Raw genomic sequence first — 13176 nt, 5'->3', positions numbered from 1 at the left:
TGACAGCTGTCAGTCTGTTCTCTGTATCCATGAGTCTGTCTCTACTTTTAGTTTATTTTGTTCATTAGATTCCACATATAAGTGAAATCATATGGTACTTGTCTTTCTCTGACTGGCTTATTTCACTTAGCATAATACTCCTTGGGTCTACCCATGTTGTCCCAAAAGGTACAAGTTCCTTTTTTTTTACTACTGAGTAATATTCCATTGTGTAAATGTACCACTGTTGGTAGGAATGCAGGTTGGTGCAGCCACTGGAAAGCAGTATGGAGTTACTTCAAAAAATTAAAATGGGCCTTGCTGGGTTGCTCAGTTGGTTGAAGTGTCATCTCATATACCAAAAAAAAAGGTTGCAAGTTCAATTCCCAGTCAGAGCACATACCTAGGTTGTGGGTTCGATCCCCTTTTGAAGCGTATACAGGGAGACAACCGATCGATGTTTCTCTCTGTCTCTCTGTTGCTCCCTTTCTCTGTCTGTAAAATCAATACACATATCCTCAGGTGAGGATAAAAAAAATTAAAAATGGAACTGCCTTATTACCCAGCAAATTCCAGGTCCGAGAATGTATCCAGAGAAACTCAAAACACTAATTTGAAAGAATATGCACCCCTATGTTTGTTGCAGCATTATTTACAATAGCCAAGATTTGGAAGCAGCCCAAGTGCCCATTAGTAGATGAATGAATACATTTATTTTAATGGCTTCATTGCATTCTGTTGTATGGTGTCATAATTTATTTGCTCATAGTTTTATTGATGGGAATTGTGGTTATCACCAATTTTTCTTATAAGTAATCCTGTAATTAATTTTAGTATATATATTCATGCCTATTGGGGTAAATAATTCTTTTGGACAGATTCCTGAGTCAGCCTATGCACATGTAAAATGTCTGTAGTACTTCCAAATAGGCCTTCAAAACAGCTATAGTAATTAATTTGAAAATACTCATTTACTTTATGCAAAGTATCAGTTTTTTATAAGTGAAATATTTTAGACTCAAAAGGTAAAAAAAAAAAAATATAATAAATGCCTGTGTTCCTATCACCCATTATAAATGTACTGGTACTCATAGTGCCCCCCTTCCCATATAAACATAACATTATTACACTTATGAATGCGTATACATTCATAAACAATATAACATACAGCCATAATATGTTACATAAGGTAGTTAGCTTCCAACATAGTTCCCAGTGGCCCCCACCTCCTGATATTTACACTCTTTAGTTTCCCTCCTGCGTGGAATAGGGCTGAGTTGTGCAACCAGTAGGATATTGCAGAAATCAAAGAGTGTGACTTAAAATACTAGGTAATATAAGGTATTGCATCTTCTGTTTTGTTCACTTGTTCTGTGGAAAGCCAGCTGTCAGTTTGTGAGGATACTCAGCAGTCTTATCGAAAGGTCCTTTGTAAAGACTGAAGCCTTATGCCAATATCATGTGAAAGAGCCATCTTGAAGTAGATCTTCCAGCCCCAGTTAAACTTTCATATGACAGTAACACTGGCCAAAATCTTGTCCGTAATTTTATTAAAGATTCTGAGCCAGAATCACCCAGTTAAAGTGAAACCTAATCCCTGACTTCCAGAAACTGAGAGGTAATAAATATTTGACATATTAAGCTACTAGATTTGAGGGTAGTAGATGAGAGAGAGAGATGAATAGATATGGAAGCCTTGGCTTTATATTATTCACCCCTTGTTTGTGAGTTATTAAGGGAGACCAGGAAAGTGAGTACCTGATATTTTTCACATTTATTAGATGGCAAGTCCCAAAACACTAAGAGGGATTCAGATGATGAGTGGCCAGAAAGAATAATAGTATCAGTGCCTACATTGCAAAGTTTGTATAATGCTATATCCTTCAACCCTCCTCCCCCTGTTTTTTTTGGAGGGTTATTCTATTCTCACTTGAATGTGTACAAATAAAAGGGGATTAATAAATGGAGGAATTAAGATGAAGTTATTGCACAATCAAGTATTTTTAAGGACAAGGGAAATATTAACAGATAAGGTCAACAGTGGAATGATGAGAATGGGAATGATGAAGTGGGAGAAAAACAGACCAGCTACAGTCTTTTGTCAGCATGACCACAGCTCTTTCACAATACTTTTGAATCTTTTACTTCTCCCAAAGGATGCAGAATTAGTTATCCCTCTTTATGTGTTGCCACATTATTTTGTATATAGTTTTCTATGACAGTTGTCACATTGTGTTTCCTCACACTGGTTAGTGTTAGTGGTGCTACCTGAGGACAGGACAAGATGGGAACCATATGTTTTACCTTCCCACTCAATGCCTAGCCCTACACCTATGCGTAGTATTTGTCTAGTAAAAATGATAGGGCTTTGGGGCAGGAAAAGAATGTAGAAGGAATATTAAATTTCTGAAGCTGGATAGCCAGATTTTTGAGTCATTGTTAGACAGCATGTGACGACAACCCTGTTTCTTACAAAGAGTAGTATAGTAAGCTTCTGAATTACTAATGCTCCTTTGGCTGTAGGAGTTTGGCACTTATTTCAAAGTATGGCATTTGGCTTCTACTTCGCTTTTGTTCTCTGGGTCTTGGGTTAGGAGAGAATGTTTTCTGTAGAAGATTTTCATTTCAAACTCCTGGGCATATTAACAAGCTAATTTTTGTTTTTGTTTTTTTAAGCTAATTTTTTTATTTTTCAAAATATGAAAGAATTATAGAAGACATTTTAAAGGCCTTTCAATTGAGGATTTTGCTGGTGCATGTAGCAGGAGTCAGTGCTTAGCTATATCCTAATAAATTATTTTTATTTATAGGTTATGAAGAGACAATATATTACCACAGAGGATATTATACCTAATTTTAGAATACTGGGTTTGAGTCTCACTTATAGTATTTATTAGTAAGTGTGAGCCTTTCGTAACCTGTTTTCTTATTTGGAAAAATTCTTGATTCATTTCCATGACCTCCAGCCAAATAACAGCAAAATACTAGTTTCTCTGGTCTCAGTAAATGGCACCAACCCATTGCTTAAGTCAGGATAGATTGCACTCTTGATTCTTTTTTCCTCATTCACTATATCCACTTCATGAGAAAGTGATTTTGTTTCTACCACCATAGTCTTATCATGTAGACATCTATTTGTCTCTGTTGCTCTAATAGTAGCCTGAACCGAAATTATTTACAAATCACCTAGATTTCTGTAACAGCCTCCTATGTAGTCTGCTTACCACTGCTCTCTGACGTATTGCCTTGAATCTTTTAGATCATTTCTGCTTTGTTAAGGTGAGGCTGTTTGATTGGGACTGTCTAAAGAACCACATAGTGAAGATAGTTGGAGAAAGGCATGAAGATAGGAATATACTAGAGACTTGATTGGAGATGAGAAAGGTTGTCAGGCATTGCCTGCATTGTATAATCTGCTCTTATTTTATGGAGAAATTTGTTCCGACCTAAATTTTTAAAAACAGCTTTCTTGACATATAATTCACATACTATACAATTCACCCATTTAAAGTGTATAATTCAGTGGCTTTTAGTATATTAACAGATATGTGCAACCATCATCATCAATTTTAGAACATTTTTATCACCTCAAAACGAAACCTTGTACCCTTTAGCTGTCATTCCCTGCCCCTCCATCCTTCCCAGCCCTAAGCAATCACTGATAAACTTTGCTTATAGATAATGCCTATTCTGGACATTTCATGTAAGTGGAATGATTGTATGTGGTATTTTGTGACTGACTTCTTTCACTTAGCATAATGTTTCCAGGATCAATCCATGTTACAGAATTTGTCACTACTTTATTCCTTTTTAGAGCTGTGACCTGATTTTTTAAGATGCAAATTTAATTGCAGATTGTTTATGCCATTGAACTATCTTTTGGATATCTTTATTGAACTGTTTCTACTTTATTTTAGTCACTTAGTGAAAATATAAATGTTTACAATAAAGTCTTCAACTTAATGATATCATATATCATAAAACAAGATTACTATTTCAAGAAAATAGCCTTCTGTTAAACAAAAGGCTTCCTCGACAATTTTATTTCTGGGTGTTACTTTAGCATACTAATCAAAATGCCATTTTAATAGCAGTGAAAAAAGTAGTGACATGATTTAAGTGCATGTTACTTTTAATACTATTACTACTACTACTACTACTGCTGCTACTGCTACTACTGATATGCCACTGGGCCCAAAACAACCAGAAACTGGAAACCAGATGGCCTTCAAACCCACCTGTGTGTTGTGTGAATTTATATACTTTTTGGACTTTCTTGAATAATTGAAAGAAGCTGGAGTAAGCTGTCTAATTTGAGACAAAGCTAACTTGAGAAGGACAATAGTTTAGGCATTATATAATGATAAAGGTGACAGTTCTCCAAGAAGTTGTAACAGTTGGTGAGGAAAACACTGATAGAACTTCAAGGAGAAATAGACAACTTACCATTATAGTTGGAGACTTTAGCACCTTTCAGCAATTTACAGATACAGAAATTAGAAAACCTCTCCTTGCTGCATCTACTGCAAGGATGAAGACCATTCTTAATAATCAGACTGTTGACATCCCAGAAAATGAGGACATCACTCTGAAGTGACACAGTTATTGTGAAGGGGCCCCAGAGGCACCCTGCGGAGGGACTTCAACTACATAATGTAGAACTCAGTCTCCTTGGAAAGAAAAAGAAGAGCTTTGGGTTGACAAATGGTGGGGAAATAGGAAGGAACTGGCCATAGTTTGCACTATCTACAGTCATGTACAGAATATGATCAAGGGTGTTACACTGGGTTTGTTACAAGATGAGGTCTGTGTATGCTCATTTCCCCATCAATGTCCTTATTCAGGAGAATGATTCTCTTGTTGAAATCAGCAATTTCTCAGGCAAAAATACATCTGCAGAGTTCCGATGAGGTCAGGCATTGCTTGTTCAGTATCTCAAGCCCAGAAAGATGAGTTGATTCTTGAAGGAAATGACATTGAACTTGTATCAAATTCAGCTGCTTTTGATTCAGCAAGCCACAACAGTTAAAAACAGGGATAGCAGAAAATTTTTTGGATGCTGTTTCTGAAAAAGGAACAGTTTAGCAGGCTGATGAGTATCTAAGTTGTCCAGCTATAGAAACACCAACATGCCGAATGATTTGTTACACTTACTGTGATATTTTAAAGATGAAATAAAAACCTCATTGAAGAAAAAAAAAGAAGTTAGAAAACCAGTAAGGATATAGCTGAACAGTACCATCAATCATCTGGATTTAATTGACATTTATAGAATTTCTTATTCAGCAATAGCAGAACACATTCTTCTCAGACTCTCATGGAGCAGTTACCAAGGTAGACTATGTTCTGGGCCATAAAACATACCTTACCTTGCGCTGTCAGACCACAATGAAATTAAGTTAGAAATAACAGAAAGATAGTTGGAAAATCATAAAATATTTGGATATTAAATAACAAGTCAAAAAAAGTCTCGAGAAATTTAATATATTTTAAACTAAAGGAAAATGAATAGCAGTAAAAGCAGTACTTAGAGGTCAAATTATAGCATTGCATGTACATATTAGAAAAGAAGAAGCACTGGCTGGAAAGTTCATTGGTTAGAGCATCCCCAATATGCCAAGGTTGTGGGTTTGATCCCCATTCAGGGCACATACAAGAATCAACCAATGAATGCGAAAATAAGTGGAACAACAAATTGATGTTTCTCTCTCTCTCTGTCTAATCAATAAATAAAATTACTGATATAAAATCAGTAATCTAAGTTTCTACCTTGGGGAACTAGAGAAAAAGAACAATATAAACCTTTAAGCAAGTAGAAGAAAAGAAATAGTAAAAGTGTAGAAAGAAATAAAATTGAAAGCAGGAAGATGATAGAGAAAATCAGTGAAACTCACAGCTGGGTCTTTGAAAAGACCAATAAAATTACAGACCTCTACCTAAAATAATGGAGACCAAAAGAGAGGACACAAATATAGTTGGCCCTTAACAACATAGGGGTTAGAGATGCTGAACTGCTGCACATTTGAAAATATGTGTAATTTTTGACTCCTTAAAAACTTAATGATAGCCCTGTCCAGGAGGCTCAGTTGGTTGGAATGACATCCTGTACACCAAAAGGTTGCAAGTTCAGTTTCCGGTTAGTGCACATACCTAGGTTGCGGGTTTGATCCTGGTCAGGCACTAATGGGAGGCAACCGATCGACATTTCTCTCACATCAATGCTTCTCTTTCTCTCTCTCAAAAAAAAAAAAAATCAATGAAAACACATCCTCAGATGAGGATTAACCCCCCCCCAAAACTTAACTATAGTTCCTATGTATCTACTGGGGATGGGTTCCAGGACACTGTGGAACCAAAATTCATGGATGCTCAAGTCCCCTATATAAAATGGCATAGAACAGTGCATACAGCCTGCTCTCTGCATCAGAGGATTGAAAATACTGTTTTTGATCCTTGGTTCAAAACCAAGGTTGGTTGAATTCGTGGATGCAAAACCTGGGGAATACAGAGGACTGACTGTATATTTATTGGGAAAAAAAAAATCCACATTTAAGTGGACCTGTGTAGTTCAAACGTATTGTTCAAGGGAATAAAGAGGTAAGTTTTAAATTGTGGTAAAGTATGTATATAAAGATTTACCATTTTTAAAGTGTACAGTTCAGTGGCATTAAGTACATTCACATTTTTGTGCAATTATCATCACCATCCATCCCCAGAGTACCTGTTAAACTTTCCATTTCCCACTCCTCTCGCCACCAGCGTTCTACTTTCTGCCTTTATGAATTTGACTACTCTGGCACCTCATATAAATGGAATCATACAATATTTGTCATTTTGTGATTGCTTTATTTCACTCAACCTAATGCCTTCAGGGTTCATTCATGTTGTAGCATACGTCAGAATTTCCCTTCTTTTAAAGGCTTAATGATATTCTACTGTATGTATATAACATACACTATTCCCTGCTCCTACACATACACTTCCCTTGGTGAATACTTGAGTTGCTTCCACCATTTGGCTATTGCGAATAATTCTACTATGAACTACAGTGTACAAATACCTCTTCGAAGACCTGCTTTTAATCCTTTTAGGTATATAGTCGGAAATGGAATGCCAACACTTGTTATTTTCTGTTTTGTTTGTTGTTTTTATTTTTATTTTTTTTATTTTTAAAAATATATCTTTATTGATTTCAGAGGGAAGAAAGGAGAGGGAGAGAGAGAGATAGAAACATCAGTGATGAGAGAGTCATTGATTGAGCCCACAACGCGGGCATGTGCCCTGACCGGGAATCGAACCCTGATCGCCTGGATCCTAGGTTGACGCTCAACCACTGAGCCACACCCAGCTGGGCTTTGTTTGTTGTTTTTAAATAATACCTTCTACATCCTAAATACCTTCTGCATCCTAATTTGTGTGAAGCGGTATTTCATTGTGGCTTTGGTTTGCATTTCTCTAATTAGTGATGTTGAACATTTTTTCATATGCTTATCATGTTTTTTGGCCATTTGTATATCTTTGGAGTTATGTCTGTTCAAGTCCTTTGTCCATTTTTTTAACTGGGTTGTTTGAGTTGTCATTGTTGATTATAGTTCTCTATATATTCTGGATATAATCCCATATCAGATATATGATTTGCAAATACTTTCATTCTGTGGGTTGCCTTTTCACTCTGTTGTTAGTGTCTTTTGATGAACAAAAGTTTTAATTTTGATGAAGTCTAGTTTATCTATTTTTTCTTTTTTGTCTGTGCTTTTGGTGTCATTTGAGGAGTCATTGCCAAATCATTGTCATGAAGCTTTTGCCCTGTGTTTTTTCCTAAGAGTTTTATAGTTTGTAGTTCTTATGTTTAGCTCTTAGATCTGTTTTGAGTTAAGGGGTAAGTCTTTTGAATGATATTACCTGTGTGTTTCTTATCTCTAAAATGTCCTACAGAATTGTGAACATTAAGTGAGTTAATATTAAGTGATGTGAAAATCCTAAAAAATATAATGCTAAATTGTTGAATCAGCCTTGATAATATAAAACAGGCTAACCCAACAATGATAAAAAAAAAAAAATAACCTTAACGTCTTTACTACCTGAAGTGTGCCAATTTTTTCCTCTTTTAATAAAATCAAATGAAATTAGTATCTGTTTTAAGGCATTTTAGGAAAGTAAGATTTGTTGTACAATAAAATCCTGAGCAACTTTCTGGCACCTCCTGCCTTCAGGAATCAGTTTGAATCAAGAAGTCTCAAAAATAAAGGTCGTAGTGGTAAATGGGAATATTTTGCAGCTCCTACTTCTTCATCTCTCAAATGTTCCTAAATCTACTATAATCTGGTTTCTGGTTTTTTTTCATGGGGAAACAGACTCACTGAGGTTATTAGTGACCACATCCATTGCCAGGTTTTGGTTTTGCTCACTCTTGATAGTGGTTAAGGAAAAAGAATCTCTAACCAGACTGTTTATGTTTCACTCTTATTAGCTTCTGACCTTATATAACGTATAATTTCTCTGTGTCATCATTTCTTCACTTTTCAAATGGGGAAAACAGTGACACCTGCTTTAAAGTATTTTAGAGTTTGGATTGAAAATTGGAATCTTCAAAAGCAGTCCTTTTGGGGGTTTAGAGCATCCTTGTAAGTTCTAATGAAATATAAAGTAATAAAGGAACCATTATTATTTCTCATGGGGAATCTTTTTTTGTTTTGTTTTTTTGTTAATCATCGCCCGAGGATATATTTTTTCCATTAATTTTTAGAGAGAGTGGGAGGGAGGGAGGGGGGAGAGAGAGAGAGATAGATGTGAGAGAGACATATCAATTGGTTGCCTTCCACAGGCGCCCTGACCAGGCTGGGAATTGAATCTGCAACCCAGGTACATGCCCTTGGCCAGGGATCTAACCCTTGACTCTTTGGTGCACAGGCCGACGCTTCAACTACTGAGCCACACTGACCAGGGCTCATGGGAAATCTTATTCAAGTATTGCAGTAATATGTAAAGCTGAATTTTATATATACTTATTATTAAGATTTTATTTCTTTAGAGAAGTTTCATGTTCACAGAAAAATTGAGTGGAAAGTACAGATTTCCCTGCCCCTACACATACACTTCCCATTTATTAGCATTCTCCACCAGTGTGGTATATGGTACAATTGATGAATCTATATTGATCCATCATAATCACCCAAAGTCCACAGTTTACATTACAGTTCACTCTTGGTGTTCTACATTCTATGGGTTTGGGCAAGTGTATAATTTACACATATTCATCATTATGGTATCATATAGAGTATTTTCACTGCCCTAAAAATCCTCTGTGCTCTGCCTGTTTGTTCTTCCTCTCTCCCCAACCCTTGTCACAACCACTGATCTTTTTTTTTAGTTTTTATTTATAACCACTGATCTTTTTGCTGTCTCTGTAGTTTTGCCTTTTCCAGAATGTCATATAGTTGGAATCATATATTATGTAGCCTTTTCAGATTGACTAAGTCCTTTTAAAATTGAAATAGAATTCACATACCATAAAATTCACTCCTTTAAAGTGGCATTTGGTATATTCACAAGGTTGTACAGCATCACCACAATCCAATCCCAGAACATTTTCATCACTCCAGAAAGAAACCTGTACCTATTAGTAGTCATTCCTCAATTCCTCCTTCCCCAGTCCCTCGAAGACATTAATCTGAATTTCTATCTCTGGATTTGCCTATTCTAAACATTTTATATAAATGGAATTATACAATATGTAGCCTTTTGTGTCTGATTACTAAGCCCTTTTAATAATGTTTTTAACCTTTTCAAAGTATGTTAAAGTTTCAAAATAAGTTAACACCTCTATGAGGTAGATAGGAACTTTATGATGTAATAGCATTGTCATATTTATTATGTCTTCATGACCTCGGTTTACCATAGGATGAAGGAAAGAGGTTTAGAGGTGGCCGAGTGGAGATTTGGAGGAGAGTTAAAGGAAAAATGGGACATGATGTATATAAAAAAATAATTTGATCCTGTGGGAATTTTAGGACCATGAATATTAAGCTTTATTAAATATAACTGCAATTAAATATTCCATTTATATTTAAGACTTTAAAGTTTAAAGATGGGTTTTTGAGCCTTCAATAGTTATAGACCAAATCTTATTTCAGCAAGGTTGGAAGGATGTCAGGATGGTGCTCTTAGTTATTCTAACTCTTTAAATGGAAGTCTGTTACTACAGTGTGCAGAAGGGGTATGATAAATTTATTTGTTTTAATGATTAAAAAACAAATTAAAAAATTTGTTTTAATAAAAAAAATTTGCCTTTGCTGCAATTATTTTGAGCAAAGGACATTTATATACTGGAAATTTAAAGTGCTAATTCTTGAAAATTGTATGTATATTTGAGATTAATGGCATTAGTAAAAAGTAGCATTTTTCTATAAATTTTACGTAGTAGGCTTTCTGTTTTAAAACATAGTGTGCTTTTGAGATGCAAATTAGTGCCATCTTCACAATTGAATTTGTAGCTGTTACTATGTAGAGAAAGATCAATAGGATAACAAATTCCAGTAGGCTCTCTTGTTGTCTGCCATGGCTCCTACTATTTCCTGGCATAAAGGTAGTGCTTGTTAAATTATTCCTTGTTTTCTGTCTAGTCTTTTGTCCTGATGAACTGTGCTGCTGGGCTGCATGAGGACTTCTTTTACCTGGGAGGCTAGTGATCTTACCCCATGTTTCCTTTCCTTGAGTCTCATACTTTATCCTGCTTATCTTTCCTGGGAGTTCTCCCCTCAATAGTAAGAGCCCCCTGATCCATTGTATAATACTACCATTCCCAAGGGAAGTAAGTTCTAAAAGGGGACAGTTACTGAAAATGAAAAGAAAGTAAGAGGTATCCATAGATTAGTAAAACTCTTGCTCCTATTCAACACTTGTAATCAGAACTTTGTTTTAGCAGTTCCAGCTTCATGTTCAGTTGTTTAACTATGATCTTAGAATCTCTTCCATATTATCCTTTCTCTATGTTGACTTTCCTGCTGGATTGAGGTGGTGGGTAGTGGGGGCAGAGGGATAGAGAGAGTCTTGTGTGTATTGAAGTGAGGAGGAAAGCTTTGAGAAAACCCAGGAGGACAACAGTATCTGCCAAAATAGTCTAGGTAGGATTTTTACTTGTGTATGTGTTGCTGTTTTAATTTGTGTGTATATGAATTGCTTTATATAACCAAGGTTGGCTGAGAATATGCTGATTCAGAAAATAATTTATTGTGTGCTAGCCATTTACCTATTGCATAAAATTTAAGATCTCAATGCACATAAAAGCACTTTGTAGTTTTCAGCTTTTATATATGTCTAAGGCCTTACAATCAAGAAGTTCTTTTATGATCGTTTTTATAAAAGTACAATCCCTTAAAAATCTATTACACATTTATTCACACATCATTATGAATATTTAGTTTTGTATAAATATTCAAATATGGTTATTCACATTGTTTTTCATTACTGAAATGATAATGCCTTGTTTGAATATTATGTATATCTTTCAGCTGAATTTGTTTTATATGTATCTGTTTAGGGTGGTCTGATTTATGACATATATTTGGACATATGTATAATTCATTGAATCTTAGAGATGGGGGGATCTTAAAGGCTTTTCTAGTCCTGATTGCCCACTTAAAACAGAAACACATCTTCAGCTCTTGACATTCAAATCATATAATTGCTGCTTTATTATAGCCATTGGTAGGGAATCTAATCTTTTTAGGCATTCCATTCTATTTCTGAATAATTCCGACCAATTGAAAATTACCTTGAATCTATCTCACTGTTAACTGTTTATCATAATTTTGTTCTTTTAGAACTAGACCCTCTTCTGTAAAAATACTCTTCAGTGGTTTGAAGACAGATATCATGGGTCTCATTACATCTTATTTATGTCAGTTTTGTTTGTTTTTTGTTCTGCCTTGTTAGTCATGTTACAGGATTTCTCTATCCTCACTTAATGGACATGTTTGACTTTCTTGGCTTTAAATGCTTTTTACTACAACCCCAATAAAGAACACATTTTATATCTCATTCAGTATACCCATGCATATCCATATATGTAAGTACATAGGTTTTTATTGTTTTGGTTTTTTTGTTAATCCTCACCCAAGGATATTTTTTCCATTGACTTTTAGAGAGAGTGGGAAGGAGGGAGATGGGGGGGAGAGAGAGAGAGAACCCTCGATGTGAGAGAGAGAGACACCCAGTGGTTGCCTCCTGTACCCCCCCCGGACCGGGGGCCAGGTATTGAACCTGCAGTCAAGGTTCTTGCCCTTGACTGGGAATCGAACCCCCTTACCCTTCGTTGAGCGCTCTAACCATTGAGCAACACTCGCCAGGGCTGTAAGTACATAGTTTTAATACATGTATGTAACGAACAAAAATTTCATTAAGATAATATATCTTTACACTAACGTTTTCTGTTCTTTTTAATTTTTAAAAAATGCTAGTGTTGCCTGTTAAATTGATTTTTATCACTCCCTGATGAATTTCAACCTGTAGTTTGGAAAACATTGTTCTAGTTTGTTCATGCTGCAGAACTGAAACAGTTTCCAAAAGCTGGATGTTAGGACAATCATTGCTAAAACAGGTTTTACCTTTATCACCTCAAAGAAAATATCCTGATGGTGATTACTAAGGAAAAGTTAACAGGATTATCAAAGCTCTTGGTGATGAATACTGTAAAACTAAAATACACGTTAACTTTTATTTTTATCCTCAGGTGGCGACAGACAAGGTTGCAGAAAAGCTGAGTTCTACTCTCTCATGGGTGAAGAACACAGTATCATATACAGTCAATCAGATGGCCAGTCAGGTGGCAAGTCCATCTGCTTCATTACCCACCACATCCTCGTCTACCACACTGTCAACGCCAGCCCTTTCACCATCTTCCCCGTCACAGCTGAGTCCAGACGACCTCGAGCTCCTGGCTAAACTGGAGGAACAAAATAGGTGAGTGAGGTGCTTGGCCTTTCTCTTTCCAATTATCATGCAAACTCAACCATTCATATATCTATATATCTATATATCTATATATAGATAGATATATATATGCACCACTATCAAAGTTTTAAATACTCATATTAAGGATGTCTATTTTTCTAGTTTTTGGTGCATCGTTTATCAAAATTACTTAAAAGTATTCAAGTCTTTTTTGGAGAAGTGGTCTTAAAACTAAAGTTGGATTAA

General features: G+C 35.6%; 1 protein-coding gene and 1 pseudogene across 8 annotated transcripts in view; both read left to right on the top strand.

The window, feature by feature from the left end:
• The window catches only part of EVI5 (ecotropic viral integration site 5), a 197761-nt gene that overhangs the window by 54467 nt on the left and 130118 nt on the right, over positions 1-13176 (top strand). For all 7 annotated transcript variants that reach the window (XM_081144976.1, XM_081144979.1, XM_081144975.1 and 4 more), the window contains exon 2: positions 12710-12939. In XM_081144976.1, coding sequence (XP_081001102.1) covers positions 12791-12939 — 149 coding nt within the window. In that variant the 5' untranslated portion in view covers positions 12710-12790. The remainder of the gene's footprint in view (positions 1-12709; positions 12940-13176) is intronic.
• LOC308560956 (large ribosomal subunit protein uL6 pseudogene) lies at positions 4511-5048 on the top strand (annotated as a pseudogene). Its single transcript has one exon. The product of its transcript is annotated as a large ribosomal subunit protein uL6 pseudogene (transcript).

Source organism: Miniopterus schreibersii, assembly GCF_964146895.1.
Source record: "Miniopterus schreibersii genome assembly, chromosome: 8".
NCBI classification, from domain to species: Eukaryota; Metazoa; Chordata; class Mammalia; order Chiroptera; family Miniopteridae; genus Miniopterus; species Miniopterus schreibersii.
This window is presented reverse-complemented; position numbering and strand designations above follow the sequence as displayed.